The 23,069-nt window shown below is 60.9% G+C and overlaps 1 protein-coding gene across 1 annotated transcript in view; it reads right to left on the reverse strand.

Annotated features, from left to right (window-relative positions):
- Positions 1–2,736: 2,736 nt before the first annotated feature.
- Positions 2,737–23,069, reverse strand: part of MYO15A (myosin XVA) — a 50,467-nt gene continuing 30,134 nt past the window's right edge. Inside the window, exons 42-64 of the mRNA XM_059906451.1 lie at positions 22,979–23,038; positions 22,466–22,541; positions 22,058–22,173; positions 21,851–21,969; positions 20,657–20,798; positions 20,101–20,212; positions 19,930–20,004; positions 19,374–19,552; positions 18,757–18,872; positions 18,428–18,500; positions 18,034–18,106; positions 17,728–17,801; positions 17,414–17,496; positions 16,040–16,170; positions 14,856–14,950; positions 14,613–14,690; positions 14,178–14,274; positions 12,344–12,504; positions 11,483–11,616; positions 8,120–8,253; positions 7,691–7,824; positions 6,319–6,459; positions 2,737–3,290 (exon numbers count right to left, since the gene is read on the reverse strand). Coding sequence (XP_059762434.1) covers positions 3,189–3,290; positions 6,319–6,459; positions 7,691–7,824; positions 8,120–8,253; positions 11,483–11,616; positions 12,344–12,504; positions 14,178–14,274; positions 14,613–14,690; positions 14,856–14,950; positions 16,040–16,170; positions 17,414–17,496; positions 17,728–17,801; positions 18,034–18,106; positions 18,428–18,500; positions 18,757–18,872; positions 19,374–19,552; positions 19,930–20,004; positions 20,101–20,212; positions 20,657–20,798; positions 21,851–21,969; positions 22,058–22,173; positions 22,466–22,541; positions 22,979–23,038 — 2,505 coding nt within the window. The 3' untranslated portion in view covers positions 2,737–3,188. The remainder of the gene's footprint in view (positions 3,291–6,318; positions 6,460–7,690; positions 7,825–8,119; positions 8,254–11,482; positions 11,617–12,343; positions 12,505–14,177; positions 14,275–14,612; positions 14,691–14,855; positions 14,951–16,039; positions 16,171–17,413; positions 17,497–17,727; positions 17,802–18,033; positions 18,107–18,427; positions 18,501–18,756; positions 18,873–19,373; positions 19,553–19,929; positions 20,005–20,100; positions 20,213–20,656; positions 20,799–21,850; positions 21,970–22,057; positions 22,174–22,465; positions 22,542–22,978; positions 23,039–23,069) is intronic.

Raw genomic sequence — 23,069 nt, forward strand, 5'->3', positions numbered from 1 at the left:
TCAATCCGGCGGTCGCCTTGGCTACTGCGTCCTTCCCCTAATTAGCGGCGGGCGGGCCGCGAGGACCCCCGAAGGGTGACCGGGTGGCTAAGGGAGTGCCTGAGTGGACACCCGACCGCAGGGAAGCGCTCAGCGCGCAAGGATACTCTCAGATTGCGGCGCCGAGAGCCCCGGCCCAGCCCTCGGCCCGACGGCTGCTGCCACAGACACCGCCCCCTCGCCGCCGCCCGGCGTGGACGTTGCCCTAGTCACGTCCCGGCGGCGGCGCGTGCGCGGCCCTCCTGGGCCGGGCGCCCCCGGGACGGCGGGGAGCTGGGGACGGCAGCGCGGGCCGCGGTCCCCGGAGTCACCGCCTTCCCGGGCGCCCAGGCCTTTGTTCAGACCCTCCCGGCCCCTGACGGTGGGGCCTGCACGCGTGGTCACGCTCTTTGGTCCCTGTCCCTCCCACCCGTTCCTTAACTGTGGTTTTTGGAGGCTCGGCTCTCCCCTCTAGCAGCCTCCCCAGATTCTCACTGGGATGAAATGCATCTTGGGTTTCGTGGCCTCGCCACCCTGGCCATTGTGCCCCCGACCCCTTGCCCCTGCGCCCTGTCCATCCACCGCCCCCGGCTGGTCGGGGCTTGAGCTCCAGACCCTGCTACCCGACAGACGTGGGTTTGGATCTTGACCTCCTGACGGGCTGTAGGACCCCGGACAAGCTCTGTAAAACGGGAATGAAATCAGTGCCCATGTGTGCGGTGGGTGTGAAGATGAGATAAAAGTCCTGCATCCTGTACGTTAAGCAGAGAGGACCGCTGGCCTCGAGTGTGGGCCTGTTTCCACGTCCTAAACTAGGGGCCTACCGGTCCCTGGTGGGAGGTGGGGGCTGTCATGGGGCCACAGAAAGTCCAGGCCAGCAGGGCCTGTGGGATGGGGAAGCCTGGACACCTGGGACCCTGGCCCTGACCCTCCCTTCCAAGCAGCAGCGGGTGCAGGGGAAAGAGGGTAGGCGTGAAGCCCGTAGGGAATCGGCTCCTGCCTTTTCCTGACCCAGCCTGGTGGGCACCGCTGGTGGTGGCGGCAGGAAGGCAGCTGCGGGTGGTGAGAAGGTGGCCAGTGGGCAAAGCCAAGGTCAGGGGACTGGGCTGGGGCCCCAGTCCTGCCCGGGCCATTCTATGTGAACGCCCGGGCAGGGCCCCGTTGCCAGCATATTGGCAGTTTGGCTGCGAGAGCTCAGGCCCTTCAGAAGCCCAGCGCCCACCTCTCAACGGCCCTCCAACCGGGGGCATCGGACTCTGCACACACACCTGGTGGCAGGGAGCTCACTACCTCACTCATCAGAAAGTCCTGCCGGAGACCCCAGTGCCCCGCTCACCAGGCAAACATGGGAGTCACCTCTCCAGGGCCCCCAGACACCCCCTCGGAGGCTTCCCCATGCCCTGCAGCCAGGCCCTCCCCTCTCCCATCCAAGCCTCAGGGGGAGGCAGCCTGCCCGCCTTTGACTCTCGGCCAGGCCAGTTAGTGGTTACTCGCTTCACCTCTGGGCCTCAGTTTCCCCACGAAGACAGGACGTGACTGTCTCAGGCTCCCATGCCTCCCAGATGTGTCTCCTGTGTTCTCACCCCATGCCAGGCCGGGCACCCTGGGGCTTGGTTCCCTCTGCTCTGGCTCTCCCCACGTCCACCTGGAGTTCCTGTCTTTCTGGGTCTGGGGGCCACAGCAAGGTCTGATTCTCCTGCCACCCGAGTCTTCCCACTCTGCCTCCTGGGGATCGTTAACTCTGACGAGGGCTCGACCTGCTGGTGCCACCACTGAGGCACCAGAACAGCTGTTAAAACATGAGCCTATGCCTTAAGGCCCAGGTCCTGAAATCCCGAAGTCCTGCTGTTCAGTTATCCAATGCTGTGTAACAAACCTCCCAAAACTCAGACCTCAGACACCATCCAGCTCAGGAGTCTGCATCGTGGCCAGAGTTGGGCCGGGAGGTTCCTCCCGGTTCCATGCGCTTCAGCTGGGGCCTCACTCACACGGCCCACTTGCATTCTGAAACCCAAAAGTCCTCTCACCTGGGCAGAGCCTCTAACTGGGAGCAACTCCCGGTGCCTGGCATTTGCCTAGCACACAGTAGGTGCTTAATAGGTACTGAATAAGTAAATAAACCCCTCCTCTGACACCGTGGCTCCAGCCAATTATGCCCCCACACACCTATCCAGCCCTCCTCTCCCAAGCCTCCCCTCCCCCATAAGTTCCCCAAAGCACTAGCACTTTCCATCAACATTCATTCATTTCTTTCATTCATGTGACAAGTATTTTTTAAGCACCTACTCTGCGTTAGGCATTGTCCTAGGCTTTGAGGGAAAGAGTAGGGAACACACACTGTTTTCTCTGTTTAGAATGTTCATTCCCCTCCCCTCCATCTATTCCTATAGCAAACTCCAACTCATGGTTCAAAACCCAACCCAAACATCCCATTCCCTGGGAAGCCCTTTCCCAGCCTTCTCCCTCCCCAGCCGCTGACATGAAACATCTCCCTCCCTCTACTATACCACTCTCAAATATTGTGTGGCCCATCCAGTGACGGGGTCCTGGGGTTAGGGCTACCCAAGGAGTGCGGGGTAGAGGGGCAGGGGCCTGCAGGGAGAGGTAAGGACAGATGTCTCTGCTGGAAGCTCTGTTCAGGGGAACGTGGGCCTCCACCTCCTGGCTCCTCCCTCAGGCTCATTTTCCAGTCACTCAACAACCCTATGGAGAACAGGCTGCCAGGCGTACCTTTTATTTGCACAGAAATGACCAAGAGCCAGGAATCCAAGCTCCGCAGCAGTGCAGGGGCACCTGAGGGGGACATGTGAGGGACCAGGACAGGGAGATGGAGATTTGAACATCAGACCCCAAGGAAAGCAAAAGCAGGTTCAGTTTGTCTAGGCTACTGGTGTGGGGCTTCCCTGCCGCAGGGGGAGTCGGGGCAGGGCCACAGTGGTAGGTGGCAGGAGGCCCCACTGGTCAAGTCTTTGGAAGTCCCTCCTGCCATCTGACCCAAGTTTGCACACTGCAACTCCATCCTAACTCAGGATCAGTCTTCTCAGGTTCCTGGGGGCTTGCGCCACGCCACCTACTGCCTCTTGGTCTCCCCTAAGGTTCTGGCCCAGTAACTCCCCTGGGACCACACAGCAAGCCTCCTGGCACAGGGCAGCTGGGGGCTGGGGGCTGGGTCAGAGCAGCGTGATCTCGCTGGGGGGCAGCGTGAGCCGCTTCTCACGGGCACTGAGCAGGTTCTCCACGTGCACGGCCACCACGCGACACAGCTCCAGGCCCTGCAGGAGAGACGGTGAGAGGCCCAACACTTCCCAGCTCTCACCTGGGGTGAGACATGGCCGGGAGAGGGGAGAGAGATGGAGGCCAGCCTCCGGCGGGAATAGTGGGCCCCAACCTCGTCCCCACCTCCCCAGGGCCCTGGGAGGAGCACGAGCAGTTAGGAGGAGGAACGCCAGGCTGCAGGTGGGAAGGGGTGAGCCGGGAGGAGACCAGAGCATCTGCCAGCTCTGCTGCACGTGGCCTGTGTGACCTGGAGCCAGTTACTGCGCCTCTCTGAGCCTCAGTGGTCTCACCCCTGGCGGCTCGGTTTACCAGGGCCTGCCTCACGGAGCCGTGGGGAGGATGCTGTGAGACTTTACTACATGTGAATCCTCTAGACTTGAACCCTATTAGCCCCGTCAATAAATGGTTTCTAACCACGTGCCGCCGTGGTTACCACCTGGCGCCCACAGCCTAGAATGAGCTGTGACCCAACCTCAGGGCTCCCACCTGCTGGGGGCGGGACAGGCATCGGGGACTGTGGAAAATTGCTCTCTCAGACCACAGCCAGTGCCGGAATCTCCCCAGGCGCTTCCTGGGGGCTGGGAAGCTGCTCAGAGGGAGGGTAAAAATAAGGAGGACAGCACTTACTGGGTGGCGACTAAGGGCCAGGCACTGTCCCAGGAGCCCCCCGTGTCCCACCCCTCCCAGTCCCTGCAGTGTCCCTATGAGTCAGACATTCTTAGAGCCCATTCCACAGGTGAGGAAACTGAGGCCAGAGCCCTGAAGCCACTTGCCCCAGACCTCACAGCTGGGGATGATGGGACTTGAACCCAAGGCCACACCCTGGAGGCCACCTCAGCTAATGAGATCAGAGTGCTAGATGGGTTCCTCCCCACCAGCCATCCTCCCACCCACATGCTGCAGCACTCCAGGCCTCACTGGGAATGCTGCCCCACTTGGCAGGTGTGGAAACTGGGGCTCAATAAGAAGCTGGGTTGCTTCCAGATGCTCTCACACAGCCTGTCAGAGGTAGGCGGGATCACTGCTGCACTCAGACATCACCTCCTCCTGGAAGCCCTCGCTGATTACCTCCTGGATAGCACGGGTACACCCTCCCAGCACTGATCACGGTTTATCAGAGAGTCTTTGATGTCTGTCACACCCCTGAGACCTGGGGCTCTGTGGGGGCCAGGGCTGGAGGGTCTCTTCAGTATCTCTGCAGCTAAGTACAGAACCTGCTGCGTAGAGATGCTCACTGGTTATACATTGAAAGAATGAATGATTAATTAATAAATGTGTCCTCTACACATACATGACAGGCAGAGCAGAGGTGGCAACACAAAGAGGTCGCGGGTGGGGAGGGTGCTGGGAGCAAGTGGAGAAGCCAAAAAGGCCTCCTCCTCCTCCACCCACTCACTTCCTGAGCATCCGCTACAGCCACACGACAGGCTGTGCTAGGGACACCGTGCGGACAAGCTGGACACAGCCCTGCCCTGCCCCGCCCTCTTGGGGCTGACATTCTAGTGGGGAGACAGACAACCTGGGAACAAATAACTAAGTGATTTCCAAGCCATATGAGGGCTACTGAGGCGGAGAGAGTGAATTATCGGGGAGGAGGGTCAGGGTAGGCTTCTAGAAGGAGGCGATGTTTGTGCTGAAACCCGTACAAAGGGAAGGAGGGAGCCCCGTGATGCAGGGAAGCGCGTCCCAGGTAGAAGGGACAGTGAGTGCAGGGGGTCTGGGGCGGGGAGGGGGGCAAGTAAGCAGAGGGGAGGGATGAGAGCTCAGAGGAGGGGGCGGGGACGGGAAGGGCTGCTGGGTTGGGGGCCCAAGGGCCTGTGAGGGTGAGAGGTGAGGGCAGAGGCCTGTTGGTCTCCAAGGGCAATGCTGAGGGGGTCAGGGCAGGAGAGAGAAATAAGGGGCTGTCTCAGCAGAGCTGGCTTTGGAGGCCTCAGGGTCAGAGGGGTGCCAGGGTTGGGGAGGGGGGACCGGACTCAGCACCAGTTAGAGGTCGTCCAGGGGAGGGGTCTCCAGAAAAGGGGCCCAAGGTGCAACAGACGGGCAGGTCCGAGGAGGTGGGTTTGCTGTGGTGGGAGCTCAGACTAGGGGTTCTGGGAAGCAGGCTGAGCCACAGATAAGGCCAGGGTGGGGGTGACCTCAGCAGGAGCAGGAAGGGAAGCACACTGATCCCCAGTCGCAGGCTCCCCAGGAGCCCGGGGCGGGGGGCTCCTCCCTCAGAGGCAGGGCTGGGGCAGTGGGAGCCCCTGTCTCGTACCCTGGGATAGCGGCCCCACCAAGGCAGGCCGTGTCGTGAAAAGTGGTCCTGGGCCCACATCTTGAGTGGGTGCAGTGGGCCCAGACGTGTGGGCCCAGCCCCGCTTCTGCCCCTTCTCTGGACCTCAATCCCCTCTCTCCGGTGGGCTGAGAAGTCTGGTCCTGCCCCATCCCCGGGCACTGCGAGACTTGGACTTGACTGACCTAGAGGTCAGCCACAGCTTTTAAGGAGCAGCCACAGTTGCTGCGAATAGGAGAAGGTCCAGGGCAGCTGGGCCTTGGCCTCCCTGTCACATGGGAACCCCACTCTCCACCCCTCAACCTCAGGCCCCACAATCCATCCTCCGAGCCTCAGCCCAGGTGAACGTCCTCAAACTGCCTGGGTCCTGCCCTCCCACCAACCTTCTATGGCTCCCGAGCGCCCTCGGGAGGAAGCCCCAGATTCTTAGCTTTATATTCAAGGACCCTTAAGACCTGCCCTTCCCTGGCTGTGTCTCCCCAGTTCCCCATCAAACTCCTCACTATTCTGCAAACAACCTGGGCCCGCCCTTCCCCATGACCCCACCATCAAGATGCTTCTCTGGTAGACCGCCCTCAAGACCCACAGTTCTGTGAGGTGTTGGGTCAGCTCTGTCCCCTGCACTGGGCTGGATGTTCCCTGGGACACGGCCAGGACCTGACCCACCTTGGACAGACCCAGAGAAAAGCCTGGTGAGCGGGATGAGGGAGTGGGGGGCCGGGTGACAAGCCGGGCTGCCAGGCGGGGCCCACCTGCTCCAGCTGCAGCTGCATGGTGCGCTGGGCCGCCACATCCCCCAGTGCGATCTCCACGTACGGGTAGCTGGAGCTGGCCGTGGGCCGCTGGGTCCTCGTCGACTGGATCTCCTTCAGGGAGAACTTCACCATCAGCTCCTGGGGGAAATGGGGGCAGACAGGCTTGGGGGTGCGACAGTCTCACCCAGCCTTACCCCTCCCCTGGAGGTCAGATCCACAGGAGGCGTGACAGCTCGGTTCGAGTACTAGTTCCCCAGTGACTTGCTGTGTGACCCGGAGCAAGCTACTTTACCTCTCTGGACCTCAGTTTCTCACCTGTGAAATTATTTCAACAAATACTGATGCACACGTGTGCAGTGTGCCAGGCACTGCTCTAAACGCTTGGGATCTAGGGATGCAGGAGATGCCGGTGGTGCCCTGACCTTCCCATCAAGGCTGCTTCTTCACACCCGCCCCTCTTGGTCTGGAGCTTTCTTCCTGGCCCCAGGGGCAAAGGCAGAGCTTCCCCACACAGGGGAAGCCAGCCAGAGTGATGAGAGTCAGCACCCCATCACGAGCAACAGGACACAGCGGACAGACAACCCAGCTCCCCGACCCGCACGATGGGGGGCATCCTCTGAGGGCCGTGTTCCCCGCTGGACCGAGCGCCAGTCCCCAGAGCAGGAACCTGCTTGCTGTCACGCCCCTCCCCAGGTGTATCCCCCAGGGTATGACGCTCCTCCTGGTCTCACTTCCTAGCTCCAGTGTTTCCACGTAAGCCACTTGCCCTGGAGCCCTCATCTCAGGGCCCACTCCCGGGGGAAGAACTAAGAATAGGGGTAGCAGATCCTTTTTGTCCTGGACTGAATTGTGTCCCTCAAATCCATATGATGAAGCCCTGACCCAGCACCTCAGAATCTGGAGACAGACCTCTGAAGAGGTAAGGTTAGGGTGGGCTCCCATCCCACGGGACCACTGTCCTTATGAGAAGAGGAAATTGGGACACAGACCGCAGGGATGTGCACAGAGAAAGGGCCATGTGAGGACACGGGCAGGACGGCCATCTACAAGCAAGGAGAGAGGCCTCAGAGGAAACCAACCCTGCGGGCACCTCGATCTCGGATGTCCACCGTCCAGAACCACCAGGGAAACAATTTCTGTTGCTGAAGCCCTGCCAGCCCCGCCTCGACAGCCCCAGCAGAGCAACACAGCCTTTGAGTGTTGGCCTGTGTTTCACCTCCTTTCACCTTGACAGCAGCCCTGCATCCCAGGTGAGGCAGTGAGGCTGGGAGAGGGAAGGGGCCTCGCCCAAGGTCACGCAGGTGTAAGCGGTGGAGCTGGACTTCTCACCCCCTGGGGGGAGGGGTGGGGCTGGGCTGAGGCCACTCACGTGCGTCTCGGTGCTGAGGAAGTTGAGGCCGTTCTGGTTGACCGCCAGGACGCAGGGGGCGGGCACCGCGACGTTGCTGCAGCTCTGGACGGAGAAGAAGGAGGAGCCGAACATGGGCGAGGCGCTGAGGAGGCCTGGGGCGGGGGCGGGGGAGGGGCGGTCGGTCAGGCGAGGCAGCCTCCGCAGCGCAGCCCCCCATCTGCCCGGGCAGCACAGGGGCCCTCAGCCTGGCGGCTCCTCCCGCCGGCCCAGCGCCTGCCTCGGGCCTCCCTCCTTCCCTGCCGGGGGCCCCCAGCCTAGGTGGGGCCTCGGTGAGGACTTTAGAACGCTGGCACCAAAAATGCCTCTGTACAAAGGCAAAGGTGCCTCCACCCCACCCTCCTCTACCAGGCCCCCACGATCCCCTCCCCAGCCCAGACTCCTTCTCACCCAGAAACTGGGCGCGAGCCTGGTGGGGGCTGAGCGCCTGCATCTGCTGCCGGTGCTGGCCGAGCAGGCTGAGCCACGCCGAGCCGGCCACAGTGCGGTAGAGCTGGGCTGGGATGTACTCCTGGGCCTCGCGCCTGGCGTGCAGGGAAAAGCTGCGCTGAGTGCCGCCAGCGTTTACGCTAAACCTCCTGGACCCCTAATCGCTGGGCAGTGAGGACGACTCAGTGCCTGGGCACACAGCAGGTGCTCAATAACCGCTGGCCAGTACCACTAGGCTCCCCGTTTGCAGAGGAGGGAACAGAGACTCTGAGAAGTTCACCAGCTAGTCCAAGGTCACACAGTGACCGGGCCGGGCCAAGGCTTGAACCCAAGGTGGGTTCGTCCTTTGTAGCCCCCGCCCCAGGGAGAAGCCCAGGCCAAAGGGGTGAGAAGCACACGCTGAGGGAACTATCAGGGCAGCAAAGCAACCACCAGTGGCTGGTCAGAGCCGGAGGGCACAGAGCACTGGGCCCACCAGGCCAGGCCTCCCCCTGACACATGCTGGCTCCCCTGGGGCAGCCCTGTGTCTCAGGACGTCTGAAAAATACCAACAAATACCGGTCCCGGCTGCCATGGGCTGCACATTGGGGAAGGGGGAACATCAGGGGAACCCCCCAAAAGACCCTCCAGGAAATGTCTTTCCTCTCTGCTCTGCTGGGTAAGAGCCTGGCATCTGACCCAGTCTCCCCAGGTCTGGATCCTGGTCCTACCACCTATTAGCTGGGGAAGCCACATCCCCTCTCTGGGCCTTGGTTTCCTCATCTGTAAAAGGGGAAAAGAAAGTGCGGTTGGGGACTTCCCTGGTGGCGCAGTGGTTAAGAATCCGCCTGCCGGGCTTCCCTGGTGGCGCAGTGGTTGAGAATCTGCCTGCCAATGCAGGGGACACGGGTTCGAGCCCTGGTCTGGGAAGATCCCACATGCCGCGGAGCAACTGGGCCCGTGAGCCACAACTACTGAGCCTGCGCGTCTGGAGCCTGTGCTCCACAACAAGAGAGGCCGCGATAGTGAGAGGCCCGCGCACCGCGATGAAGAGTGGCCCCCACTTGCCACGACTAGAGAAAGCCCTCGCACAGAAACGAAGACCCAACACAGCCAAAAATAAATAAATAAATAAACCCAAAGTTTAAAAAAAAAAAAAAGAATCCGCCTGCCAATGCAAGGGACACAGGTTCGAGCCCTGCTCCGGGAAGGTCCCACATGCCGCGGAGCAACTAAACCCGTGCGCCACAACTACTGAGCCTGCGTGCTACAACTACTGAAGCCCGTGCGCCTAGAGCCCGTGCTCCGCAACATGAGAAGCCACCGCAATGAGAAGCCCACGCACCGCAACGAAGAGTAGCCCCCACTCGCCGCAACCAGAGAAAGCCGGCTCGCAGCAACGAAGACCCAACGCAACCAAAGATGAAATAAATAAATAAATAAATAAATTTATTAAAAAAATAAAAAAGTGCAGTTGGGGAGATTAGCTGAGACAATGTGTGCAGAGTGCCTTGCAAAGAGTAGGAATGCCACAACTGTCTTTCTCCAGGGCTGGGATGATACCTTTCTGTGCTTCCTGCACTTTCCCCTTAAAATGACAGCACGGAAAGAGAGCTGGGTGCTGAGCCCTTACAGTGTGCTGGGCACTGGGACATCCTCTGTCCACAGTCCACTGCCTTCCCTACGCTGGTTCACACCAGGGGCTCTCACAGTGTGGCCGAGGGTCTGGGAGGGCAAAGCCACTTCCTTAAGAACCTGAGCGGTCATCTGCTCTCCCCTCTTGTTCCCTCACAAGTGCACGGTGGTGTCTCCAGAGGCTACGTGACACGTGAGATCACAACAGACTGACAGAGGGGCAGAGACAGGCACCCAGCTGCCGTCTGTCACGCCAAATGGCACAGAGATTTGCAGAATGTCAAACAGTGCCGCTCTTCTCACTGGAGTTTTTGGGAAAATACACTTGTGTTTTCATAACTTATTTATATTAACGTGTAATGTTACCTTACGCTATTTGTATTATAATTATCACATGCATGCATTTATATGAACACGGGGTGTCCTTATTTTTAATTACTTACTAAGTCAATATTTTAAATCATTTCTCAGTTTTAATTTTGTTTGTTTGTTTGATCTTAGTCCCCAACCAAGGATCAAACCTGCATCCCAGCAGTGGAAGCATGGAGTCTTAACCACTGGACCGCCAGGAAAGTCCCTCAGTTTTAATTTTGAATAGTGTAAATATAGCGATAGATACAACGCACAGAAACAAAAGCTCTTTGGGGTCTTATTTTTAAGAGAGTAGGGAGCTTCCCTGGTGGTGCAGTGGTTAAGAATCTGCCTGCCAATGCAGGGGACACGGGTTCCAGCCCTGGTCCGGGAAGATCCCACATGCCGCAGAGCAACTAAGCCCGTGTGCCACAACTACTGAGCCTGTGCGCCTAGAGGCCGTGCTCTGCAACAAGAGAAGCCACCGTAATGAGAAGCCCAGGCACCGCAATGAAGAGTGGCCCCTGCTCACCGCAACTAGAGAAAGCCCATGCGCAGCAACAAAGACTTAATGCAGCCATAAATTAATTAATTAATTAATTTGTTAAAAAAAAAAAAAAAAAAAAGAGTAAAAGGGCCCGAAGATGGAGAGCCTGGGATGACTGATGTCTCGCCTCTTCGAAAACATCAGTTTAAAGGCTGCCTGACGCCCCACAATTTGTTTTTTAATATTTATTTATTTATTTATTATTTAGGCTGCAGTGGGTCTTAGTTGTGCCACGCGGGATCTTTTATTTTTTAATTTTATTTTTTTAATTAATTTATTTTTGGCTGCGTTGGGTCTTCGCTGCTGCACGCGGGCTTTCTCTAGTTGCGGTGAGCGGGGGCTACTCTTGGTTGTGGTGCGAGGGCTTCTCACAGCGGTGGCTTCTCTGTTGCGGAGCACGGGCTCTAGGGTGTGTGGGCTCAGTAGCTGCGGCTCGCGGGCTCTAGAGCGCAGGCTCAGCAGTTGTGACGCATGGGCTCGGTTGCTCTGCGGCATGTGGGATCTTCCTGGACCAGGGCTCGAACCCGTGTCCCCCGCATTGGCAGGCGGATTCTTAACCACTGCGCCACCAGGGAAGCCCCCCACAATTTTTTTAAGGAATTCCCTGTCGTCGGAGATTGTAGGCGACACCACGGTGAACGTTTCTGTGGCCAAATCTTTCTGCGGGGCCATGTGTATTTCCTGGACCACAGGGTGTGTGTCCTGAAAGCTTTTTATCAGTTTGCTCTGAGCTATTACTACCAGCTGGAAGCGACCTGTGGTGCCCGGAGGTGGGGTCCCAGCCGGACGGGCTGGGCTGGGTGGGTGCTCACGTGCTGGGCAGGTAGAAATGGTCCTTGGCTCGGTGCTGCAGCGCGGCCAGCTTGGACACCTGCTGCAGCTGCTGCTCGCCGGGCTGGCCGGCCGGCATGCTGCTGAACAGGCCCTTCAGGTAGTCGGGCAGCACCTGCGGTGGACGGGGTGATGCAGGTGAGGGGCCGCGGGCGGCCAGGCGCTGGGCAGGCGACTGGGGAGGCGCAGACACAGACACTGAGCGGTTCCAGCCCCACTCACTTCCGGGGGAGGGTGACCTGTCACTTCCCTGGGCTTCGGGGAGGAGTGACACATGACGGTGAGCTGGGGGGGCTGTGGCCGGGAAGCCACAGGACCCCGGGAAACGCTGGCACCCGCCTGCAGCGTGCAGGACCCGGGGTCCCATTTCCACAAGTCCTCAGGCTGCCGAGGCTGACCCGCAGGCACAAGAGCCCAGTGGCCGGATTTGGACTCGGCACGGCCGCAACTTCGGCACCAGCTCCAGAGAAGCACGCGCTCTCTGTCCAAACACATCCGCGAGTGTCGGCACAAGAGGAAGAACCAGGCTTTGTTAACCCCATGACCCTCACTGAGACGACCAAGTCTCAAAGGGGAGGGGCAGCACCATGAAAATGACAAGGCCAGGCAAGGCTTTTCAGCGAGGGACAGGCCAAGTGCTCAGCGCGGGAGGGGAGCCAGAGGAAGGAGGACGGAGGGGCCTCCTGAAGGGGTGCCATCTGGACAGCCTCGCCGGAAGACTCAGAAAAGCAGAGCCCATGCAGGGAGCAGACGCCTCGGGGCCCGAAACATGAAAGCCTCAAACGTCAAGGCCCGGGGGAGCCCGGAAAGTTCCAGAGCCTCAGAGCGGCCCGCGCGCTGACCTGGTTGTAGTGCATGGTCACGTAGAGCTCATTCTCGAACTTGAGCGGCTGATCCCAGAGCACGCGCCGGAACCACAGCGTGTAGCCACCGTCCACCTGCTCCATCTCCGAGGCCACGTCCAGGATGTAGGCGCGGCGGCTGAGTGGGCACACGTGCTGGCCTGTGGGGAGCCGGGGGCGGCTGGCTGGGGTACGAGTGGCAAGCCCCCTCCCCGCTCTGGGACACAGCATCCTCAGTAAAGGAGAGCACGTTTGTGGGACAGGGTGCCTGTGTTTGTGGAAGTTGTAACCGCAAGCTACAGCCCGCCTAGGTCTAGGGAAGTGCCCTGCATGGTGCTCTCAGAGAAAGCCTAGCGCCTTTCCAGAGGAGGGCTGGGGACAAGGACGGGCACAAGAGGCCTCAGATCAGGAGGGCCAGTGGGTGCCTTCCTGCAGAACTCCTTCAGGGGAGAACCCCCTGCCGGGCTCCTGGGGCGGGTGGGGAGGACGGTGGGGTCTGGCACTGAGTGGGTCTCAGCCTGTACGAGAGGCTTAAGTTTTCATTTCCTGAACTGACATTTCTGCTTCCCATCCCACACCTTCGGTAAAATTTTACCAAAGAGAGGGGGTGTGGCACGATGATAAAGGCCAGACTCTTGAGGCCAGACAGTCTGGGTTCAAATCCCAACTGTGTGACCTTGGGTAAGTCCTTTAATCTCTGCAGCAGGCTGAATAACAGCCTGACCCCAAAGATGTCCCCATCCTAATCCCCACCACCTGTTAATATGTACCTTCATGGCAAAAGGGACTTTGAAATGTGATTAAGGATCTTGAGATGGGGAGATTATTGTGGGTACCCAAGTGGACCCAGTGTAGTCTCAAGGGTCCTTAAAGAAGGAGAGATTGGAAGATGCTACGCTGCTGGCTTTGAAGATGGAGGAAGGGACCATGAGCCAAGGAATGTGGGCGCCTCTAGAAGCGGAAAAGGCCGGGAAAAAGACTCTTTCCCGGAGTCTCCAGAAGGAGTTAGCCCTGAGGACACTCTGGTTTCAGGACTTCTGACCTTCAAAACCATATGATAATAAACGTGTGTTGTTTTAACCCAATGAGTATGTGCTGATTTGTTATGGTGGCAACAGGAGACTAATACAGCCTCTCTGGGCCTCAGTTTTCCCATCTGTAAATGGGAACAATAACCGTCTCATTTCATACGGTTGTGGTGGGGATTAAAGCAGTTTATAGGATGACATGCTCTCAGCAGTGCCTGGGACACAGCCTCTGCTCCGTAAATTCAGTTATTGGGATCATTTTGTTACTGCCTTTCCCTCCCCCTGTGTCTTGGCTGGACTCGGGGCAAGCAGGGCTGAGGATACATGGTTCGGAGCCGAGGCAGCAGCGGGAGAGCTGGTTGGAGGTGGATGGAACTGACAGGCTGGTGGCAGGAAGCAAGGCCACAGCCTACAGCAGGTGGGCTGCAGGGGGAAGGGGTTCGGCTGCACTGAGAAGGGTCGGGTGAGACCAAGGGTGGGGGCCCTTATGGCCACTATTAAGGCTTTAAGAGGCAGGAAAAAGTACTTGCACTTGTGGGTCCAGGAGTCGCGTCCTATCAAGTCTCATCCTCCTTGAGGGCAGGGCCTCAGGGGAGCCCTGTCTTCCAGGAACTCGCGATCTGACAGGCCAGGCAAGCTCACACAGAACAAAGCAGAGAGGGACAGACGCGGGGCTGGGGGTCTCGGGGCAGAGAGGTCCCTCTACCTGGGCCGAGGGGCTTCCTGGAGGAAGTGGCATCTGACCTGGGCCTTACAGTGGGGGTGGTGGGCGTGGGCCCAGCACGCCGCACCCTCGGGCCACTCACCTCGGTTGGTGACAACAAAGATGACATACTCATCAAAGGCCTCGGGGCGGGTCAGAGCCATCTCAGCACAGATCTCCTCCACCACGTCCAGGGCCACCTGCGGGGAGGGAAGCGTGAGGCTGCGCTGGCCTGGCGACCTCTGCCCCCAAGCCCACCCAGACCCCCTGCGCAGAGACGAGGATCCCCGAGGTCCCTGGGAGCCAGCCTCATGCAGGAAAGGGCGCACCTTTCGGAGTCTGAGAGACTTGGGTTCCGAGTTGGCCTGTCTCTTATTTGCAGTTTGATCCTGAGCTGGAGGTCCCACCTCCCCCAGGCTCAGGGTGCTCCTCTGAGAGATAAATCCTGCCTAGTGCGGGAGCCTGGGGGGCTCAGCAACCTTGGGGGCCCACCCTGGAGGCTGGGGTCCCTGCCCGCCGGAGACATCCCGTCACTTACAGTGCACGTTTTGATCTTGAGATGGCGCTCGAGGCCTCCGGGGAGAAGAAAGAGCTGCCTCTTGGAACTGCGGCCGGCCTGGGGTGAGGAGATTGGGGAGGTGGGAGAGGCCGGGCCCGGGCTCTGGGCCAACTGCTGTCCCGTCCGTGCGGGTCCCCGACAGGGACCGGGCAGGGCCGGCGAGTGCGCGTGACGGGGTCTCTGGGCCGGGCCGTCTCACTCGCCCCGACCCCCAACGCTCACCAACACGGCCCGAAGCTCCATGCTGCCGGGGAGCTCCAGACGGCCACCGAAGCGCAGTGTTCTCTGCAGGTTCTGCTCACAGGCCTTGGCAATCCCTGCAGAAACGGGAGTCAGGGCCTGGCCCAGGGTGGGCAGGGGAGGAAGGGGCTCCTCCGACCCCAGCCCTGCGTCCATGGGGCGGGGGGTGGGAGGGTGGGGCCGTGTGTCTGCTCTCCCTTCAACGGCTGAGGAGACAGCTCAGAGGGCAGTGATTTACCCAAGGTCAAGAGCCAGAGTGTTAAGAGCTGGATCTGAACCCCCATCCCATGCAGCGGAGGCCCGCACGCCTTGCTTATCCATGAGCCCCGCAGACAGCTGGTGACTCGGGGCTTGTCCCCCGCAGGCCGTGTGTGACTAAGACGACGCGGCTGTGCGCAGCGTCCCAGCGCAGAAGCCCCCACCATCTGTTTCCCCATCTCTCTGGGCTAAGCAGTGCCCTCGCCCTGCTCTGGGGAGGGGTCAAGAGGGCTGGGCACATTCTGCCACCTTCCCTGGAGCTGAGTCTCTTCACTTCTGAGTCCAGGGAAGTCCGCTGCCTGAGTCAAAGAGGAGGCTTCAGAAGCAAAGAGAGTGAGGTCCCCATCTCCTTCATGGCCGCCATGGTAACCACCGGGGCCCTGGCCGCTCTCTTAGGGGGACCCAGGGGTTGCTCTGGAAGCTAGGCTGGGGGTGAGGCTGAGGAGTGGCCCCTTTCCTCCAAAATCCAAGGGGAGAAGGCCAAGACCCTGCCACCAGCCTTGGCGCCCCTGCCTGAACCCTCTCAAGACCCTTGTTGATCCCCAAAGACCAGAGAAACACAGCCCGGCCGCCTCCTCCTCCTCCACTCCCACATGCCACACATCCTCCTCTCTGGGCTTTCACCCCTGCTACTCAGCCTACCTAGAAATCCCCCCCATGTGCTCATGACCAGAGCAACACTTCCTCCGGGAAGCCTTCCCTGATACACCATCCTCCCCCCTCCCCCATTAGATCAGACAACCCATCGCATCAGCCCCTGCAGGACCTCCACAAACGTTTGGGGATGGACTGATGTTAGTAAACATTGCCCGGGCACCTGTGAAGGGCCAGGCCCTTCGGCCAGCTGCCCGGCCGGTCCTCATGCAGACAAGCCCTTGGCCCTGATTCCCTGTCCGCTGGCCCCTCACCCTGGAAGGGCAGGCCCGGGGTCCGGCCCACGGCTTGGAGGAAGCGAACGAGGTGTGGCTGGAGGACTTCGGAGCAGCTGCGGTAGGCAGCCACGATGTACAGCAGCCTCCAGCCTCGCTGGCAGCTGTCCCTGCGAGGACACACACGGGGCTACGCTGCAGGCGGCCGCCGCACTGCAGTGCCACGCCGGGAGTCTCTCCCGCTCTCAGGCAGCTCATCTTCCGAGGGTGCTCCCCCTCCCTGCCCAGTGAGAGCAGGGCCGGCGGGCCCAGAGCCACGCAGAAGCTGTGTTCTACTGACAATCCAGGTGGGAGGCAGGAAGGAAGAGAACGAGCCCCCCCCCCCACCCCCGGCCAAAAGACAAGCCTTCCCCGGGGGCACCTCTCTGGGTGACGGTCTCTGAAAGAGGGCCGGGGGACCCTGTGCAGAGCTGGTGGCGGGTAAGGCTGGGTGGGAGGGGCAGGAGGACGTGCTGAGTGGCTGTGAAATTCCTGGGGGATGAGAGCAAGCGGACAGGAGGGTGGCAGACGCTTTGGGTCCCCACTGTTGCTGGTCGTGTGCGGGACACGGAAGCTCACCCTTGTGCTGCCCTGGGGTGAGGGTTTCATTGTGGGGACCTCTGGCGTCTAGGGACAGCACCTGGGCTTCCTTTGGGAAACCACCCACCCCTCCCCGGTCCCTGTGGTTTGGAGATGGGTATCAGAGCCAGGACCCGCCAACTAGAACACTGCAGCCCCCGGCCACGGTGACTGGTTTAGGGATGGGTGTGGGAGCCAGGTCTGGCCAATTAGAGCTCAGCCTTCCTCTGGCTATGGTGATTGGTTTGGGGACAGGCACATGACCAGGTCTAGCCAATCAGAGCTCTGTATTGTCCAGCCGTTGTGGTTGGCTCAGGGATGGGCATGGGACCAAGACGACCAGATTTGGGAATTTTTGCTGCAAATATTGGGTCAGTCTTGCTTTCCCTGGGATTGCTGAGCTGGGAAATGTTTCTCTCCAACCTATGGGATATGTTGCTTGGGAATGATATCAACACAGAGGAAAGCAGGGCCAAGATATAGATGACTGCTTCCTGATGACACTTGGATCCAGCTGTGCCTGAAGTCCTATGTTAGACTTTTCAGTTACCTGAACCCTCTTTTGCTTAAACCAGATTTAATTGGGTTTCTGTCACTTGCAACCAAGAACCTGGACTCACACATCATCACTACACTTTCCTGATGAGAAAACTGAAGCTCAGAGACAAGAAAGGGCTTGTCCCAGACCAAGCATGTTCTGTCCATGGAGTGAGGGAGAGACAGGGGGAGAGACTCCGGAGGCTGACCTGGCCCCTCCTGGAGCATGGATGCGCTGGGGGAGGGGAAGACACTCACTGCTTGGTGCTGGTGTTGTCTGTGATCTGCTTCACAACTTGGCAGTAACACTCGTCCCGCATGACCTCATGGTCCCTGCACAGCTGTAGGAGGGCGGGCCAGGTCACAGGTCACACGCCCAGCACATAGGAACAGGGTGGGCACTTGGAGATGGGCCTGGTGCCCCTTTCCCAGACCCCTCCCCACCAGTGGGATGCATTCCTCTTTGGGCCACATGAGAGCTTCCCACCCTAAAGTCCTGCTACTCTGGTTGATAAATGGGGAAACTGAGCCACTGGGCCGGCAAGGGAGCACCGGTAGTCGGCCGGACTGACCTTCAGGAGGGTGCAAAGCACGTCCAGTTCACTCTGGCCCTTCAGCGAGGCATCCCCCATGAACCGCATCACAGCTGGAGGAAACACCTGTCCCACTCGGGCCACCAGACCCCCAGCTGCCTGCCTCCCTTGGGGACCCTGGGGTTGGACGCCTCCCCGGGAGGCTGTGGCCAGAGGAGGTGGGGGAGGCTCCTCCTCTCTGCAGGGGCCCCACATCTGAGTTGAGGGAAGGGGTGGTGGTGAGCAGGGGTCACAGTGCGGGGTCCCACCTGGCCCAGAGCCCTGGCCGCAGCCCCACCCCCACACCTAGAAACATGTCTGTGGCCATCTTGTTGAGGCTGCTGTCGCTGAGCTCAATGAGGGAGTCCTGGAGCGGGGTCTGTGGGGAGAGGGGCTGGGTCACCAGGGGGCGGGGTCTTGATGGGAGGGGCTGAGTCGTGGGGGTGGGGTCTGCGATGGGCAGACTGGGTCAGGAGTGGGAGGACGGGAGGGCCACGTGGTGCCTCCTCTTACAACAGGAGGGTCCACGCCACCAAAAGGCAGCTGGGACGCCACTAGGGAAGACACTGCCCCTGGGAGGAACGCGGGCCCTCGGGGTGCTGAGTGCTTGGGTCCCATTGGGGACAAGGCTGTTTGGCCCACGGGCCTGGGAGGGGGCTCTTGTACCACCATTTTACAGAGGGGGCCTGGGGCTAGACACCTTGGTGAAGCAAAGCATGTCCTCCAAGGTTCTGGACTCCCGACCCTCCTTGGATTTCGACCTGAGGCCGTCCCTGCAACAGGAAGCGGACACTACTGACCAGTCTTGCCTCCGAGCTTTGGCTACACCCCCTTCCCACCTGGAGTGTGCCTGACTCGGTGTCAGCCCACCGGGCAGCAAGGCTCCCGAAGTGGAGGCTGCAGGCGGGCCTCACCCCTCAGGGTTTCTCATCCCCCCCCCCAGAACTGGGGCCTCCCGCTTGAGCGGCTGCAAGAAGCCCCAGAGGGACCCTCCCCAGGGTGCGGATGCGGCGTGGGGCCACCACTCACTGGGGTCTCCTCTGAGGGTCTCGGAAATACTTCTGGGCAAACTCGAGCATTGTGTACGGTGGGAGAGCCAGGCCGTCCTCCCCGTGGTCCGCGGAGCCAGCCCTGACTGGGGGACCCTGCAAGAGGGCCGGCCGCCGCACCCCGCCCAGTCAGAGCGGGCCCAACGCCACCCCTGGCTGACTGTGCCCAGACCCTCTCGTGTGGGCCCACTGCCTCCCCAGTGGCCTGGTCCGGCTGACCTTGCCCCTCACTGCTTTCTCTCTCTCCACCCTGGCGAGCTCTGTGCCACGGGACTGGACCTGCCCCCCTCACCTGGCCCCGCCCTGGCCCAGGTGGACTTCGCCTGCTGGCCGGCCCAGGCTGGTCCTGCCCCATTGGCCTGGTCACAAAACCCTTCCGCTGACCCCCACCCACCCTACCCCACTGGCCACGCCTCCAGCCATCTCTGGTCACGTCGGGGGGGTCACATCCCAATAGGTCATACATCTGGCTAGCTCAACCAGGCTGCCGGGCCCCGGGATGGCCTGCTCTTGGCTGAGCCCCTCCCCTCCACCTCCACAGTCAGGCTGACCCCTTTGCCGTGTCCGCCCTTCCGCCCAGCTCCGGGCAGCTCTCACCTCCCTCCTGCGGCCCACCTCCCGGGCAGCGGCAGTGGAGGCCACGGCAGCGGCCACGGCGGCAGCGCGGCCCCGGCCCGGCTCGGCAGGCAGCTGCAGAAAGTCGGGGGCAGCCGCAGGCTGCACCAGCTCGGAAGGGAAGCGGCCCACACGCCCATGGATGGTCCCAAATCGCCAACCTAGGGGGCGGGAAGGGCTCTGAGCAGCAGGAGGGTCTCATCTGGGGAGGGCGGGGGCCCAGGGATCCAGAGCTTGTGCGGGAGGTGTTCACAGAGGAGGACACAGGCTCTGGGAAGGGAAGGCATTCCCTCAGCGGGAGCTGCAGAGAGCAGAATGCAGCGCTTGTGGACCCTCGGGCCACACACATGGAAACACGAATGTCCACGGAGACCCTTCAGCCAGATACGCGGGCAGAGGGCTGGGCTGCTTGGCCGCCTTAGGAGCTGCAGCCAGGCCAGACCCTTTGGGACCCCAGAACCCCATCGTGCATCTGCTCTGTTTGGGGTTTCTAGGTCTGGCAGCTTTGGCAGCTGAACGGGGGTCCCGGGGCACCTACCGAAGTCAGGACCTCGACGCCGCAGCTCCTCCAGGTACACGACCTTCTTGCCGACCACACAGCCAGCACTGTAGCCTGAGGGCCAGACCTACGTCAGCACCTGCTGGGAAGCTACACCCCCCCACCCGCCCCCGCCCGCGCGCCGTGCCCACCCCTCCCCGTGGCGCTGACCCATTCGAGGTGGCTCCAGGGGCTGCAGGTGGATGATGTCGCCCTTGTGGAAGGCCAGCAGCGCTGGGTCCTCAGGCAGGAAGTTCCTCACAGCGACCACGTAGTCCGAGTCCTGGGTCAGCCAGGGGCTGGGTGAGGGCTGCCGTCCCATCCCCCTCCTCCCCGAGGCCAGGGGCCACTCCCCTGCCCCTCACGCGGGAGGTCAGAGCACGGGCCCCGGCCTCACCCCCTCCACCCCTCCCGAAGCCTCCCCACTGAGGCCAGGTGCCTGGTGTGCAGGGAGCATGGGGGCGGAGGCTCCCACTGCAGTGGGCGGCGGCGAGCAATGCAGTCCTTGCAGGAGGATGAGCAATGCAGCTGCCCTGGAGCCCCGAGGCACCAGTGAAGGACTCTGAAGGAGTGGGCAGAGGGGAGCGGGCGTCCCGGCTGGAAGGCACAGCCCGTGCAAGAGCCTCCGGACACAGCTGCTGACGCACACACGCATCCATGCTTCCCAGGCACGAGGCCCGTTCGGGGCCCTCAGCCCTGCTGGGGGCATCTGTAGGAGGGCCCTGACCTTCTTCAGCTCCAGGATGAAGTCGTCCACCAGGGTCTTGACCTGGTGAGCTCGGGCTGAGAAGAGAATGACCTTCTCGCTGGCCAAGTTGAACTCCAGCATGTTCTGGGAGGGGATGGTCACAAACAGGATATCTGCAAAGCTGGAGGATGGGACGGTGGCATGAGGGCAGGACCCCGCAGCTAGAGGGATGCCCTCCACCCACAGCCCTGCTCCTTCTGCCCCTGCCGGCCTCCCCTCCCCTCCTGTCCGCAGCTCTATTGTGTTGCCCGCACCCTGTGAACCCACAATCTTCCAGCCCTCCCAATGCTGTGCCTTTTATTTTTTTGCCTCATGATCCAGCCTCGCAGATTTTGCCCACACAAATCTCTCTCTTTCACTCCCTGAGCAAACTCTCCCTCTCCTGAAGCAAGGAGCCTGCACCTAACCGGTGAGTGAAGCTCGCCCCCTGTGCCCTGGTACAAAGGACAAGCGGGCTGCTAGGAGGGAGGAGTCCGAGGACTCAGGAAGCTCTCACGCCGAAGCACCCTTTCCCTTCCGAGCTGCGTCTGCATCTGGCTGTTCACACGGTCGCCCCCGCTGCACGGCGAGCTCTGTGAGGGCCAGGCTGCGGTGTGGCCGGAGACGGGGACGGGGCAGTGGCTCCCAGCTCGCCACTTCCTGGCCGTGGGACCCGAGACAAGCGGCACCTCTCTATGAGCCTGTTTCCCTGACTGAAGGGCTTTGGCACAGAGCTGTGCACATCGTAGGTACAGTCGCCCCTCGGTATCCGAGGGCACCAACATCCACGGAGGCTCAAGCCCCTCCTATAAAATGGTCTGATGTTTGCATATAACCTATGCACATCCCGTATACTTTAAACCACCTACAGGTTGTTTTTTTTTTCTTTTCAGATTACTTCTAACACCTAATTCAATGTACATGCTGTGTAGATAGTCGTAAAAGCAATGTAGACGTTATGTGAATAGTTGCTGGTGAGTGGCAAATTCAAGCTTTGCTTTTTTGGAACTTTCTGAAATTTTTTTTCTGAATATTTTCCATCCGCGGTTGGTTGAATCTGTGGATGTGGAGCCTGTGGATATGGAGGGCCAACTGTACTCAGTCAACGGCTGTGAAGCAAGCCGGTGAGGAAGCGCTGGTGCCGGCCCATGTCCAGCGTCCGGCCAGCCCCACTCCCGCCCGCCTGCCGGTCACCTGTATGTGCGCAGGACCCGAAGCTGCCCACCGGCCTCGTGGCTGCCCTTGACCACGCGCAGGAGTTTGATGCCCGTGTGGGACACAGCTAGGATCTGCACGCCGGTGCCCACGCTGCCCTGGGGTGGGGACAAGTGGCACGTGAGGCTCTTCCGGCCTCATCCCTGGAGCCCCCGGGCGGGCAGGAGGCAGGCAGGGGGCTCGCACCGTGGCAGGGAAGAGGCGGGAGAAATAGACCTCCCAGCTGTCGCGTGCAATGCTGACCACGGCCCGCTTCACACTCTCCGTCACCAAAGGCCTTTGTGTGTCCAGCTGGTTCTGGGCTAAGGGACACAGGTCGGGTCAGGACTGACCCACGTGGCATGGGGGGAGGCTGACCCTCAGCAAGGAGGTGTCAGTCCATTGTGTTCCCAGTGTCCATACTGGGAAACTGATGTCCACAGACAGGGACAGCCGAGGCCACAGCCGGTCAGGCAGAGCCCAACCCAGACCTGCGGCCGGGCCGTGGGAGAGGCCAGGAGCAGAGCGGGGGGGGGGGGGGGGGGGGGGGCTGGCGGGGGCGTCTAGCTGGCTGCCCCACCGACATCCTTCCCTCCCCATGGCCCCCCACGGTACCAAACAGGGCTTTCATCTGGAGCCTCTCCTCCGCAGAGATGCGCAGGCAGGCCTCGGAGAGTGTGTCGTGCAGGATCTGTGGGGTGAGTGTGATGCGGGCGGCCCGTGGGACTCCCCCCACCGGGAGCCCAGGCTGGACTGTTTCAGGACGACCGGGAATGTGGCAGGGGTGCCTTTACGCAACAGCGGGGTCACCTGTGTACATCAGATCCCACTTCCGAGGATCCTCTCCCTTCTCCTCACCTCCACCCTCCCCGAGCCCTCGTTTCCTACTCTGTATGGCGGGGCTTGGGTTGGACCCCAGGCCCCGGGTAGCTCAGACCAGCTGTGAGTCTGGTTAGGTGGGACCGCGGGCTCCTCGAGCCTGTCTACAGTGGGGGACTCGGCAGAACAGCTTCCCTCCTCACTGTGGTCGAGGACCCCAAAGCCAAGGAGGAGGACGTGCGGACGGCTAGGCTACGCGCCCCCTGCCCTGCTGAGTTCACGAGGCACTTAGGGAGGAGAGGCCCTCACCTGGCGGAACAGCAGGTCCAGCGGCACGGGGTGGCTGTAGCTGTCCTTGGGGTAGAACACCTGTGGGGGCGGGCTTTCCGTGAGGACCTTC

The sequence above is a fragment of the Balaenoptera ricei genome, chromosome 20 (genome assembly GCF_028023285.1).
Source record: "Balaenoptera ricei isolate mBalRic1 chromosome 20, mBalRic1.hap2, whole genome shotgun sequence".
NCBI lineage: Eukaryota > Metazoa > Chordata > Mammalia > Artiodactyla > Balaenopteridae > Balaenoptera > Balaenoptera ricei.